Source organism: Balaenoptera acutorostrata, chromosome X, assembly GCF_949987535.1.
Source record: "Balaenoptera acutorostrata chromosome X, mBalAcu1.1, whole genome shotgun sequence".
Classification (NCBI taxonomy): domain Eukaryota; kingdom Metazoa; phylum Chordata; class Mammalia; order Artiodactyla; family Balaenopteridae; genus Balaenoptera; species Balaenoptera acutorostrata.
Window position 1 is genome coordinate 112,406,106 of NC_080085.1, and position 13,832 is coordinate 112,419,937.

Below are 13,832 nucleotides of genomic sequence, written 5' to 3' on the forward strand. Positions count from 1 at the left end.
TAATTTCGCTCTTGAAATTATTTGTCCGTGCATAACTAATTTAATTTATAATGGCTGTGATTTCTCCATAATCATTATGCATACTTGGAAATTGGAAGTGAGAAGATCCAACCTAAAAATTATTTTCAAAGGCAATAGATTTTTTAATAAATTTACAATTAATAAACTTGATAAAATGTTATATTTTGTGTCCATTTAATTGAATTGTTATTTTTGAGTTTTTCATTTTTTTTAGTATTTTATAGTCTGTTTTTAAGATCTCACTTTTTAATTTTGTCTCCAGAAAGTCTGTAAGTCCTAAGCACTTAGTTATAGTTGTTTAATGGATAAAAGACAGGCACCGAACACCCATTTACTCATTTGTGTGTTTCGAGGGGGTGGTTGTGGTGATGGTGAGTGGTGAGACTTGGGCTTTCTCGAAGGTAGAGTTTCATTTATTTGAATTTTGTTCAATGACCATTTACCTCTTTGCATTGGATGCCTCTTGTATGTAAATACAAGTATAGGACATAAGATCTTTATTCAGTTAGGCAAAATGCCATTTGATGACGATAAGTGAGAATGAGCAGAGCTATACCTTAAGGAATTTACTATAGAATTGACAAAACTTGAGTTATTGGATGTTAGAGATGAAGGAGAAGCAGGGTTCCCAGATAAACCTGAAGTTTATACAACAATTTGCTGCAGGAGCAGGCCTAGGGAAATGATGAAATTAGTCAAGCTTGCCTTCATCCCCCTCTGCTGGCCCTAGGCTGAGTAGATACAAATCTTTACTCAACTTTGACTCCAGGGTCAGCTATTTCAATATATCCTAAACACCACTTCAGACTCCCTCACCCCATGACCTTCTGCTCTGCCTGCTATACTAATTCCCAAACTTAATGTACCATCTTGGGATATTTTCCCTACTCCTGCTTTCCATCTGCCAAGCATTGCCAGAGACAGTTACAGACTCATGCTGATTTGGACCACTATGGAAATCCACACCATCTGCCTCCAACTGGGCTCTCTCTGTCGCTCTAAAACCTTTATTAACTTTTCTGGATTCGCTATCACTCTCCACCAGTAACTGTTCCCTCCTCCTCTGCCTTGTTCAAGTTCCTAAACCCTCTACTCTCAACTTCAATTTCATTGGAAATTTCATCAGATTAAATGTGGTCATTCAGGTAGAGCAGTTACCACAGTGCCTGGCACATAGAGGGTTCTAAATAAAACACGTACTGTTATGACTGTTAATATTGAATGAATGCCATAATGTGTTGGATTAAAAGCTCGGGCTTTGGAGTCAGACAAACCTAAGTTTGAATCCTGATACTGCCATCTACTAGCTAATGAGCAAGTTGCTAAACCTCTCTGAGTCTCGGTTTTCTTATCTTGAAAATGGAAACAATAATATTACTACTTTAAAGGGATTTAGTGATAATTAAGTAAAAGTACTTATGTGAAACCATGAGAAGAGTATCTGTCACATGAGTACAGTGTTAAGCCACCAGGATTATTATTGCTGTTATTACTGTTAATACATCCACTTATTACTCTTTTTTTTCTTTTTTTTTTGAGAAAATCATCATCTCCCTTGTGAGAGACCACAGTTTTTAATGTCCTCACCTCCTCGGTATATTTCCATTTCTTCACAACTTCTTATTCTTTTTTTTTTAAGATTTATTTAATTTATTTATTTTTTTATTGGCTGCGTTGAGTCTTCGTTGCTGCGCACGGGCTTTCTCTAGTTGCGGTGAGCGGGGGCTACTCTTCGCTGCAGTGTGCGGTCTTCTCATTGCGGTGGCTTCTTTTGTTGCGGAGCACCGGCTCTAGGTGCGTGGGCTCAGTAGTTGTGGCTCGCGGGCTCTAGAGCACAGGCTCAGTAGTTGCTCCGCGGCATGTGGGATCTTCCTGGCCCAGGGCTCGAACCCGTGTCCCCTGAATTGGCAGGTGGATTCTTAACCACTGCACCACCAGGGAAGTCTTTTTTTTTTTTTGCCGAGAGGCTTGTGGGATTCTATTTCCCCAACCAGGGATTGAACCCATGCCCTCGGCAGCGAAAGTGGGGAGTCCCAACCATGGACCACCAGGGAATTCCTGACAACCTCTTATTCTTTACAATAAATATTTGAGTACACCACTGTCTGCTGGGCACTGTTTTAGGTGCTGGGATACTGGAGCCTTGGAGGAAGAAATCTCTCTTCTCTAAGGTCAATCCCTCTATCTGCACCTTGGATCCTTGTCCCTCCCAATCACCAAGGGATTTTTCTTGCAACCTTTCTGCCTCCCTCTTCTAGTATCTTAAATGTCCCCCTCTTCGTTGGCTCCTTCTCCTTTGCTTTAAAGAGGCTTCATGTTTTGTCAAGAATTTCTGTTCAACGCTTCTAACTAATTTAATTAAAATTGTGTTTTGTTCCTTTTTATTTCCAAACTTCTTCAATATGTGGTCTCTCGTCTCCGTTTCCTCAGGATATCATCTCTCCTCAATTCCCTGTAACCTTGTTGCTACCCTCTTACTGACCACTTATCAAAGCCACTTATTTTGTGGTCTCTAGTGAACTCCTTGACACATCCAAAGAAAGTCTCTCAATCTTCATATTCCGTGTCCTGTTTTCAGCATTTGACACTGCTAACTCTCACCTCCATATTAATTCTTTATTTTTCATTTTCATTGATTGCGAACATTTTCAAATGTAGGAAAGTACATGGAATAACATAACCAGTGTATGTACCCTCCACCCAGTTCTATCAAATCTGGCCAGATCCACTTTCAGATTGTGTTTAAAGAAATAAATATTTCAGATATAGTTGATATTTCTTGTATGCCCCTCCCCAGTTTCAATCCTCTCCCTCTCTTGAATTTGGTGATGATCCTGCCCTTTCATGTTTTATATATTATTACTATTGTATGTATGTAGCCATAAGCAACAGGTAATATTTTCAGACTTTATATACTGTACATGTTTTGTAATTTTCTCTTTATGCTCAACATTATATTTTTGAGATTTTACTCTGTTCATACATGTAGCTTGAGCTATTCATTTTAATTTCCAAATAGTATTCAACTTCATGAATACCATGATTTATTTATTCATTCACCTACTGATGGACATTTAATTCGCTTCCTTTTTTTTTTTTTTTGAGATTACCAATCATGCTGCAATGAGCATTCTTTTACATGTCTCCTTGTGCACAAAGGTTAGAATTTTGCCCAGGTCTGTAGCTAGAAATGGAATTTCTGGGTTGAAGGGTATTGCCTATACAACTTTATTATACAATGTCAAATGGCTCTTCATAGCAGTTCTACCAACCTATACTCCTTATAGCAGTGATCAGAGTTCTATGTGTTCTACCTTCTCAACAGCACTTGGTATTGTCTGAATTTTTACATTTTTGTCAAAGCAGTGATTGTTTCATAGTATCTCATGGCTTGAATTTTTTAAAATTTTTACTGGGGTATAATTGATTTACAATGTTGTGTTAGTTTCAGGTGTATAGCAAAGTGAATCTATTATACAAATACATAAATCCACTCTTTTTTAGATTCTTTTCCCATATAGGCCATTACAGGGTATTGAGTAGAGTTCCCTGTGCTATACAGTAGGTCCTTTTTAGTTATCTCTTTCATATATAGTAGTGTGTATGTGTCAATCCCAGTCTTCCAATTTATCCCTCTTCCCTTTACCCACCGGTAACCACAAGTTTATTTTCTACATCCGTAACTCTATTTCGGTTTTGTAGATAAGTTCATTTGTAGCCTTTTTTTTTAGATTCCACATATAAGCGATATCATATGATATTTGTCTTTCTCTGTGTGACTTACTTCACTCAGTAGGAGAATCTCTAGGTCCATCCGTGTTGCTGCAATGGCTTGAATTTTTAATTTCCCTGAGTAGTAATGAGGTGAAGCACCCTTTCATGTCCTTTTGGCCCATTTGGGTTTCCTTGACTATGAATTGCTTATTCATATATCTTGTCAGTTTTTCTACTAGGTTTCTTTCCTTTTTTTCTCACTGATTTGTAGGGGTTCTTATACATTCTAGATATGAATTCATTCATTCATTTAATCATGGGACTTCCCTGGTGGTCCAGTGGTTAAGACTTCACCTTCCAATGCAGGGGGTGCGGGTTCGATCCCTGGTCGGGGAACTAGGATCCCACATGCCTTGTGGCCAAAAAGCCAAAACATTTAATCAATATTTTTCTAGCATCTACTTTGTTCCAGGAATGGTTCTAGGCACTGGGAATGCAGGAATGATCCAAACAGATAAAAATCCCTGCCCTCATGGAACTTACATTCTAGTAGGGGAAGGTAAACAATAAACACAATTGATAAGTAAAATAGATAGAATAATGGATAATGATAAATCCTCTGGAGAAAAAATTAATAGGGAAGAGGGATAAGGAGCATGTGTGTATGGGAGTGGGAAAGGAGATTGTTGAACTGCAATTTTAAGTAAAGTTCTCTAGGAAGACCTCACTGAGAAAGTGAGTTTTGAGCAAAGACCTGAAGAAGGTAAGAGTGCAGGCAGAGTGAACAGCAAGTGCAAAGGCCCTGAGGCAAGAGTGTGCCTGGCAAGTCCTAGGAATAGCATGGAGCAGTGTTTCATTAAGCAGAGTGAGTTGGAGAGAGTGGTGGGAGAGGAAGTCAGAGAGGTGATGACAGCTAGAGTGTAGAACCTCATAGATTATCCTTTGTTAGTTATATGCATTGAAAACATATTTTCCCAGTCTGTGGCTTGTCTTTTAAGTTGTTTATGTTATCTCGAAGTGCGTACATTTTGAAATTTAATGTAGTTAAATGTGTCAATCAATTCCCTTATTGTTTGTGCTTTTTAGTGTCTTAAGTAATCATTCTCATTCCCTATTCCAAGGTTATAATGATATTCTCCTATTTTCTTCTGAAAGTTGTAAAGATTTGCTTTTCACATTTAGATCTTTATTCCACCAGATATTGATTTTTTTTCTCTATGGTGTGAGATAGGGATCTAATTTTATAATTTTCCATGTCGATTATCAATAGTTCCAACACCATTTAGTGGATAATCCATTTTTCCTCACTGATTTGAAATGTCAAATATGCTGCATAACAACTTTCCATATATGTGTAGATCTGTTTTGGGACTCTGTATTTGGTTCCATTGGTCTGTCTACCTCCATACCACACTGTCTTAATTACTATAGGTTTAAATCAGTCTTGAAATATAGGTCATGGTAGATTCTTGAGCAAATGAATAACACAATTGAAACATTACTCTGGGAAGAATATTCTTATGACTGTCAACAGAGTAAAATGGTCAAAGGTGATATCACAAGGGCTTACACTAAAGTGATGGCAGTGTGAATGGCGAGAAAACAAGGAACCTAAAAGTAATTCCAAAGAACATATTAACAAGATTTGTTGGCTGATTGGCTACAGAGCAATTAGGAGAGAGGAAGCAAGCATATGGCTTTGAAATTTCAAGCCTGGGTCACTGTGTGAAATAACGATGAGTTAGTTTTGTCATCCAATGCTTTGGTAACGATGGGTTATATGAGGCAAGGGATCTGGGCCAGAGATATGTATTTGGTCCTTGCCTGCTTAGAGGTGACCTAGAGGGGGACCAAAGAAAGCAAAGGTCTGAGCTTTGGGGATTTTCCCTATTTAGGTGGTGGAAGGAAGAAGTAGGGGGGACATCTGAGAGGTATGATAATCAGTACGGTGCATTCTATTAACCATAACAAGGATTTTTTGAATGGATGACGTAGGTCCTAGTGGCCCCAACACCTCTGAGTTCCCTCATTGGTATGACTGTGCTTTGTTTCTATGGCAATCTTCAAAGTCACCAGAGCAAGTCTGTTGTCACAGGCAGCATTGAAAGCGTATCCCTTGCTGGATGTGGGGGAGACGCCCCCGGTCCGACGGGTCTCTCCCTGCAGTTCCGCAGGTTGGCCGCAGGGGGCGGAATCTGCGGCGGCCTGGAAAACTGGCGGGGGCGGGAGGCGCCGCTCTCTCTCGGGTCAGGCTCCCGGCTCCCGGCTCCCCGCGCCTGGCTCCCTGCGCCCGGCTCCCCGCGCCCGGCACCCCGTGCCCGGCACGGAGCCGTTTCTCTAAGGACGCGCAGCCGAGGCGAGGGGGTGTGAGGACGCGGGAGGCAGTGTCGTCGGATCCGCCCGCAGTCCGCAGCCCCGCCGAGCCTGGAAGCTGCCGGGATGGAGCCGCCGCTCCCGGTTGGAGTCCAGCCCCTTGCCGTATCCGCCTGAGAGAAGGGGGGAGGGGAGGCCGCGTGGGGCGGGGCGGGGGTCCGCGGGACTGCGGATCGCGGCGGAGGGGCGGCTAGGGGGCGGTCAGGACCCGAGGCCGAGCTGAGCGGGGGAGCGGGGCCGGCGCGGGAGGCGCTGTCTCCGACCCTGGGGAGGGAGGGTGGGCTGAGGGGCGGGAGCCTGCCTCCACCCCACACCGCGGGTCCCCTTCCGGGCAGCGCTTCTAGAAGAGACCCTTGACTAGCGCCTGCATACTATCGAGGGTATGGAGATGAAGGGTCCTGTCCGGGAGCCCTGCGCCCTAACCCTAGTCCAGAGGAACGGGCAGTATGAGTAAGTAACCACCTGATACCCACAGAGGAGGGGAGCCTCCCATTACTTCCCAACCCCAAACCGCGACAAGCCACCCACCCTCCTCCCACTGAGGCCGCGCAGGCAACAGGTTCGGGCCCAGGTGTGACGTGCCAGTGCTCTAACCGCCGAGCTTTGTCCTCAGCTTCCAAGCCGGTGGATTGATTGGTCCTGTCCGTGTGGCTCAGTGGAAGGACTCAATGGGCGGGGAAGCAGGAAGCCTGGGTTCTTAGTTCCTGCCCCTGCAACTGACATGGGTTGTGTAATCCTGGGCTAGTCAATAAAGCTTTCTGGGCCTTAGTGTCCTCATCAGTTTAATAAAAACATTAACTGCTTTAATTTATAGCCTTTGGAGTTTTAACTGGGAGAATAATAAATGCGAAAGTGGTTTACAAAAAGTATAAGTACTGTAGAAACGCTTCATTGTTAACCTTACAGAGGTGCCTTTTCTTAACCTCATTCAGCTGGTTCCTCCAGTCTCACCACCCCCTTATTCCATGTGCTTGGAGGCATATTCATTAATTCAGTAATGGTTTTGTGTAGGCCAGTAACTGCCTCACTTATTGACTTGACAGTTAGAAAAAGTAATGAAATGTGTAGAAATGTAAACGACATTTGACATTTCATCAGGGTGTGTTACCTTCCACCCTGCCTTGCACATAGGAGCTCAGTAAAGACTGTTGACTGATTGATCAAAAGATTTTGATAAGCCATCACTATACTGCTGATCTCCCTTGCCACTAATGCCTCATCTAAAGTATCCCTGATGACCATCACATATCATAGGTAGGTCCCTATCGCCGTGTGCCCAAGCCACCTCCCCTGGTTGTTCACTGGTTTCTTGACATCAGTGAAGAATTGTTGATCGCTGAAAATTTTTTAATTGTTGATCATTTAAATCCTGCCATCCCCCAACATTGGATTCTGCTTAAAAACAATTTTTCTCAGTCCCTGCTTTTAGATTGTCCAGACTCAATCTTTATCTGTGCTGTCCAGTTTACAGAGAAGAAATTCACACTGGCCTAGCCTGCCCTTTTCTGAGGCTCTTGGCGTCACTCTCAACTGGACGTCAACTGGTTCTATGGAGGTAGCTCTTCCCTAGATCCTGCTTGGTCAGTTCTGTTGAAGTGATAAATTCATTTTATTTTTCCCAGATTTCATCAAACCCTGGAAGACCAGTTTAATGAAAGTAAATTCAACAGAAAAGTGAATTGAAAAGTGGAACACCACTGCCACTTCCAAAGGCAAGAATAGGGTGGGAAGATGTAAGCCTTGGGCAAATCAGTAAATTTTTTGTGCCTCGGTTTCCTCTTCTTAAAAACAAAATTATAAGGATTAAATAAAATAGCTACATTGTTGAGATGACCACATCCCAGGATCTGGTCCCTTGGTTTGGTAGGTTTGGAACTCTATTCAGCTGATAAGGGAGTGAGCAGCTGGCCTTGAGGTAAATGCCTTATTCTATCTGGTCTCTTGTACTGGAAGAACTTTTAAACTTGCAGTGGTAGCTCTCCTGATTATTTGTGTCCTCCCCATAGAGAAATCAAATTCTGTATTCCAGTTCTGTAAAAGTTAAGGGTATAGCACAACTAACACTCAATGGCTTGATGTGTATCAGGTACTCTTCTAAGCATTTCATGAATTAGTTCATTTAGCCCTCATGTGAGGGTTACTGTGAAATTGTAATATCATCATCATCATCCCCCTTTTCTAGATATAGAAGTTGAGGTACAGAGAGGTTAAGTCATTTGTCTGAGTCATTACACTGTCTGAGAAGTTTCTTTTGAAATCATTTATTGGAGACACCTGATACTGTCAAACCATATATAACCCTCAAATCCTTGTCTCTTGGGTGCCTTCTCTGACTTGAGTGTCCAGAACTTTTTTACTTTGGGCCTTTTTATCCTAGAACTTGAAGCCTATTGCATTCTTTAGTTCTGTAGTTCCTGCTATCAACCATAGGAGAAATTTACTTGAGAGACTAAAATTACAATTAAAGGTAAGGCTTTTTTGCACACAAGGAATCAAACACTAACATTCATTTTTTCAAGGCAAATGGATTATGATGCCACCTGTTGTTTCATCTTTAACCTTCCTTGAACAAATCAAAGTATTTCCTAGGGATAATGCTGGGTCTGCATTCACAATTTTTTACTCTTTTCTGTTTCCAACTACCAAATTCTGATTTCCATTTTTTTGCCATATACCTATTATTTTTCACCTTTCTGTGTTGAAAGGAATGATTAGATTTAGGTAGAATTTTTATTCTTATTCTTAGCCCTACTCTCTTGTTACAATTTATTTAGTGACTAACATGTAGTAGATATTAAATAAATATTTGTGGAATTGACTTAAATTCCCAGTTTATGTTTTGTGATGGGTTGTTTTGTGGGGAGGTTGCATTTCTTTTTTAAATTGAGAAATAATTGATGTATAACATTGTATTAGTTTCAGGTGTATAACATAATTACTTGGTATTTGTATATATTGTGAAATGATCACCACAATAATTCTTGTTAACATTCATCACCACACATAGTTAACAATTTTTTTCTTGTGATGAGAACTTTTTTTTAAATAAATCTATTTATTTATTTATTTATATCTTTGACTGCATTGGGTCTTCGTTGCTGCGCACAGGCTTTCTCTAGTTGCGGCGAGTGGGGGCTACTCTTCATTGTGGTGCGCAGGCTTCTCATTGCGGTGGCTTCGCTTGTTGTAGAGCATGGGCTCTAGGCATGCAGGCTTTAGTAGTTGTGGCACATGGGCTCAGTAGTTGTGGCACACGGGCTTAGTTGCTCCGCGGCATGTGGGATCTTCCCGGACCAGGGATCGAACCCGTGTCCCCTGCATTGGCAGGCGGATTCTTGACCACTGCGCCACCAGGGCAGCCCTGTTGTGATGAGAACTTTCAAGATTTACTCTCTTTTTTTTTAAATAGATCTTTATTGGAGTATAATTGCTTCACAATACCATGTTAGCTTCTGTTGCACAACAAAGTGAATCAGCCATATGCATACATATGTCCCCATAGCCCCTCCCTGTTGAGCCTCCCTCCCATCCCCCCTACCCCACCCCTCTAGGTCATCGCAAAGCACCGGAGCCGATCTCCCTGTGCTATGCTGCTGGTTCCCACCAGCCAACTATTTTACGTTGGGTAGTGTATGTATATCGATGATACTCTCACTTCGCCCCAGCTTCGCCCTCCCACCCCGTGTCCTCAAGTCCATTTTCTATGTCTACCTCTTTATTCCTGCCCTGCAACTAGGTCCATAAGATTTATTCTCTTAAAAACTTTTAAATATACAGTACACTGTTATTAAGTATAGTCATCACGCTGTACATTACATCCCCATGACTTATCTATTTTATAACTGGAAATTTGTACCTTTTGACCCCCTTCACCCATCTCATCCCCCCCACCCCCTGCCTCTGACAACCACCAATCTGTTCTCTGTGTCTATGAGTTCAGTATTTTTGGTTTTTGTTTTTCGATTTCACACATAAGTGAGATCATATGGTATTTGTCTTTCTCTGTCTGACTTATTTCACTTAGCATAATGCCCTCAAGGTCCATCCATGTCATTGTCTGTTTTGTGATGGTTTTTAACAATACAATCCAGTTGAATCTTTACTGCTGATGTTCAACACCATTTCTGTACTATGTTACTTGGGAATTATATTGGTTTGTGTTCATTTTCCTCAAAGTAAGCTCTTCCTCCTTGACCCTTGCTTTGTCAGTCTTATCTACTTTCTGGTCTCCATCTGGGTTTATAGGATTCTCTGCTTGACTCATGAACTTTGCAGTTTGAAAAGGGCCTGCACCATATTCTTGTAGTCATCTTAAAATATTAAACCCCTGCAAATTAGGCAAGCAGGATCAGAGCAGAAAGACAGCATTAATACTTTTATTTCCCTTAGTCCTGTCTAAGCAGTTCCTTTCCCCAAGTTAACTCCTTCAAAGTTAACACATTTGAAAAAAATTTCAAAAAGCTAAAACGATAAGCCTCCCCAAAAGACAACAAAATGGAAATCAAACCTTTCAGAACAATGACTTCTAATATCACATGTTGAACAGGTGTATTTAGAAATTCATCTCTGTTTATAGCTTAATTAAATGTTTGTTTATTCAACCAATATTTATTGAGCATCTATTAAGTAGGTGACAAAACTGAATATGATAGGGTCTTTGCTTTCAAGGAGCTCAAATCTGAGGGAAATAAATGTAACTATAACAGAGTGTGTTAAGGTGCTCTATTTGAGGGGCAGGCAAAGGGCATGAGGCCAAGTTTCACAGAGGAGGTGATAGTTGAGCTAGGTCTCAGGAAGAAAAGAAGAGTGTTCCTGGCAAAAAGAACCACCTGAAGAGTGATTTGGGGGGAAGGTAGGAGATATTCAGAATGGCCATTTACCAGTAGGTTATACCTTGACTGTGGGCCACTAAGAATAAGTAGTAAATGAAAATTAGTATTTCAGGAGTACATAGGAATTTAGAAATCTTGCATTTCATACTGGGGGGCCAAGTTCAGTCATGCTTACCAGAAGTACTAGCATGAAATTAGAAACCATGGTAAAAACACAAGGGATGTAAAGGCAATCTGGTTGTGATATCTGCTACCTTATTGGTCACTGGGATTATTTTGACTGATTCAGCTGGCTGGGCACCTCCTCTTACTTCTCCATGAACCTGTATATTTGTTTGAAGAGATAGAATCATTCTTTGATAAAAGCCATGGGAATATAACCAGAAAGCCTAATTGATGAAATTTATAATACATTTATTCAACAAACTTGAGTGACTACTATGTGCCAGGTACTGTACTAGGTGCTAGAAATACTGTGGTGAAAAGACAGCCATTGTCCCTGCCCTCATGGACTTCACACCTAGCTATTAGTTCTTCTCTCTGGTATGCGTAATCTGAAGGTGTGTGCACTGTAATTCATGCTCTTAAGTTTGTAAACTGTTTTTAGGACATAGACTATTTTATGTTCTCTATGGCATAGAATTGTGGGTATTCAGATACTGATCACCACTAATATGCTTTTAGACCTAAAGCAATATCTATCATGATGCTCAGATCTAGGGGACAAGATACAGCAAGTCTAATAAATACAGACTAGATTTGTATACAACACAGCAATGTATTTTGTTGTTAAATGTTTGAGTTTTTCAGTAGCTATTCGTTGATGCATTCTTCTGTTTCCTAGGCTAATAATCCGGTTGCACAAGAAGGAACAGCATGTTCAAGATATCATTCCTATAAATAGCCACTTTAGATGTGTTCAAGGTACTAGCTTTAATTGCTTAGCTAGTTTTATAATGTTTTTCCTTGGTCATTATTGCTTTGTGTAATACCATACATATTTAAATTTGTCACTGCACATAAAATGAAATGTATTACACTTTGTGCAAAAAGATAACATTACTAATCTACCATTGAGAAGATGATAAATGCTTTATTTAAGAGCCCTGAAGGATTATATTGAAATATATATATTCTTACCTGCTACCCTGGCTGGGGTTAGAGATGTATGTAGTCTGTTACCTATGTAGGTAGTCTTTTATGCTGATGAACCTATATGTGGATTTAAATCACATTCTTGGGTTTAACTGATACACTGCTCATTGTAAAGTATCAAGGTCACTTGAATTCACATGCGTTCAGCACTTTCTCCCCACATTATCTGAAATTAAAACATTTGGCAACAAGCCTTGCCAGATTGTAATACCTTACACTCAATTGTGCTGATTCTCAAACCTTTGCATTGGTGAATCATAAGAAAATCGACTCTGGGGAGGAAATATTTGGCTTCCTGCCTTCAAATTTGGGGAAAGAGAACAGAAAATCTGTTGTTTCATCTGCTACAATGAGACTCAAAAATTGGGAGGTTTGTGTAGGAGGTGTTGCTTGTGTCATTTCACATTGCTCTAGAAAGGAAATTGATTATTAGAGAACAAGTGCATTGTGTTGCCAGTGGGTTCATTGCCTTCATCAGACAGGCATTCTGTGTCAGCTGTAGCTTCTTGGAAAACTTGAATCCTACCTTGCATGGCTTCTTTCTTAAACTACATTCAACTTTTTTTTATCACAAAACTAATATATATATACTGTAAAAAGTTTGGAAAGAACAGAAAATTATAAAGGAAATAAGTAAATTCACATCCTTCAGAGATAAACACCTAACATTTTCCTTTTTTCTACACCTGTAACTTTTAGCGTAGGTGGGACTCATACTGTATGTAGTTTTTTGTCTGTTCCACATGCCATCATATTATAAGTGCTTTTACATGCTATTAATAGCTGTATACTATTCCATTTTATGAATGGCCTATATTGTAGTTATTCCCTGTGTTTGACATTCAGGTTATTTTTTGTTAGTATAAATAAGTAATGAATCTTCCTGCATGTCTCTTATTTCCTTAGGATTTATCTCTGTAAGTAGAAATACTAAGTGGGCATGACTTTTTAAGAGAGCATGTATTAAGAATTAAAAATACCCACAGTGAATAGAATCCACATTGTATAGAAGAATGAAGTCTTTTATTTAGCCATTTAGCCTGCCCTGTGTGAGAGAGACATATTGAACGAGGCACCTGCATGCTATAGTAAGTTACTGTGGTCACCTCACTTTTCATAGTGTAGTACCCTTTGTTACATGCTCAGCCCTTTAAGGAGGAGAAAAGCCAAAGAACATGACGTTAGTATCCTATTAACTCTATACCTTTTTGTGCTATCAATACTTCTAGAGTCTTGTTTACCCTGTTTCTCTTAGTCTTATTTTTAATAAGAAATAGATGGCAGGTTGCTAGATTGGAATCTAGGAAAATACGTGTGCACACACACAGTAGTTCCCCATGACAAAAGGAACGGTTACCTCCTTGAGTTTTCACATCCTTTGTTTCCCAACCTGTACATCTATTTTGAAAAGTCTCTAAGTACTTCGGTTTTAAAGAATTAAAGTTATCAAATAGCAGTTGTGAACATGTAATACCTATGCCCTGATGCACTGTTGTCCCTTGCTTCATTCATCATGCTAGTAAAAGTATCGAGACTATTCTCTAATATTAGACAACTTAGGTAATTATCAGTTGCTTCTGTTGCACCTGTGTAATGGAGCCAAATATACAGTCCAGGCTAGTGAGAGAACTAGAAAAGGCTGAGCCTACTCCATTTGGCCAAGGTAGATCCAAACGAACCCCAAGGAGTCAGTACCCAGAGTTTAACTAGCCAGGAGGGTCTGGCAGGTGCCGTTGG

At 40.5% G+C, this 13,832-nt stretch overlaps 1 protein-coding gene across 4 annotated transcripts in view; it reads left to right on the forward strand.

The window, feature by feature from the left end:
- Nucleotides 1-5,991: 5,991 nt before the first annotated feature.
- Nucleotides 5,992-13,832, forward strand: part of OCRL (OCRL inositol polyphosphate-5-phosphatase) — a 56,319-nt gene continuing 48,478 nt past the window's right edge. For 3 of the 4 annotated variants that reach the window (XM_057538508.1, XM_057538510.1, XM_057538511.1), the window contains exons 1-3: nt 5,992-6,213; nt 6,479-6,558; nt 11,785-11,864. In XM_057538508.1, coding sequence (XP_057394491.1) covers nt 6,175-6,213; nt 6,479-6,558; nt 11,785-11,864 — 199 coding nt within the window. In that variant the 5' untranslated portion in view covers nt 5,992-6,174. The remainder of the gene's footprint in view (nt 6,214-6,478; nt 6,559-11,784; nt 11,865-13,832) is intronic. The other variant, XM_057538509.1, reaches the window with a different exon arrangement.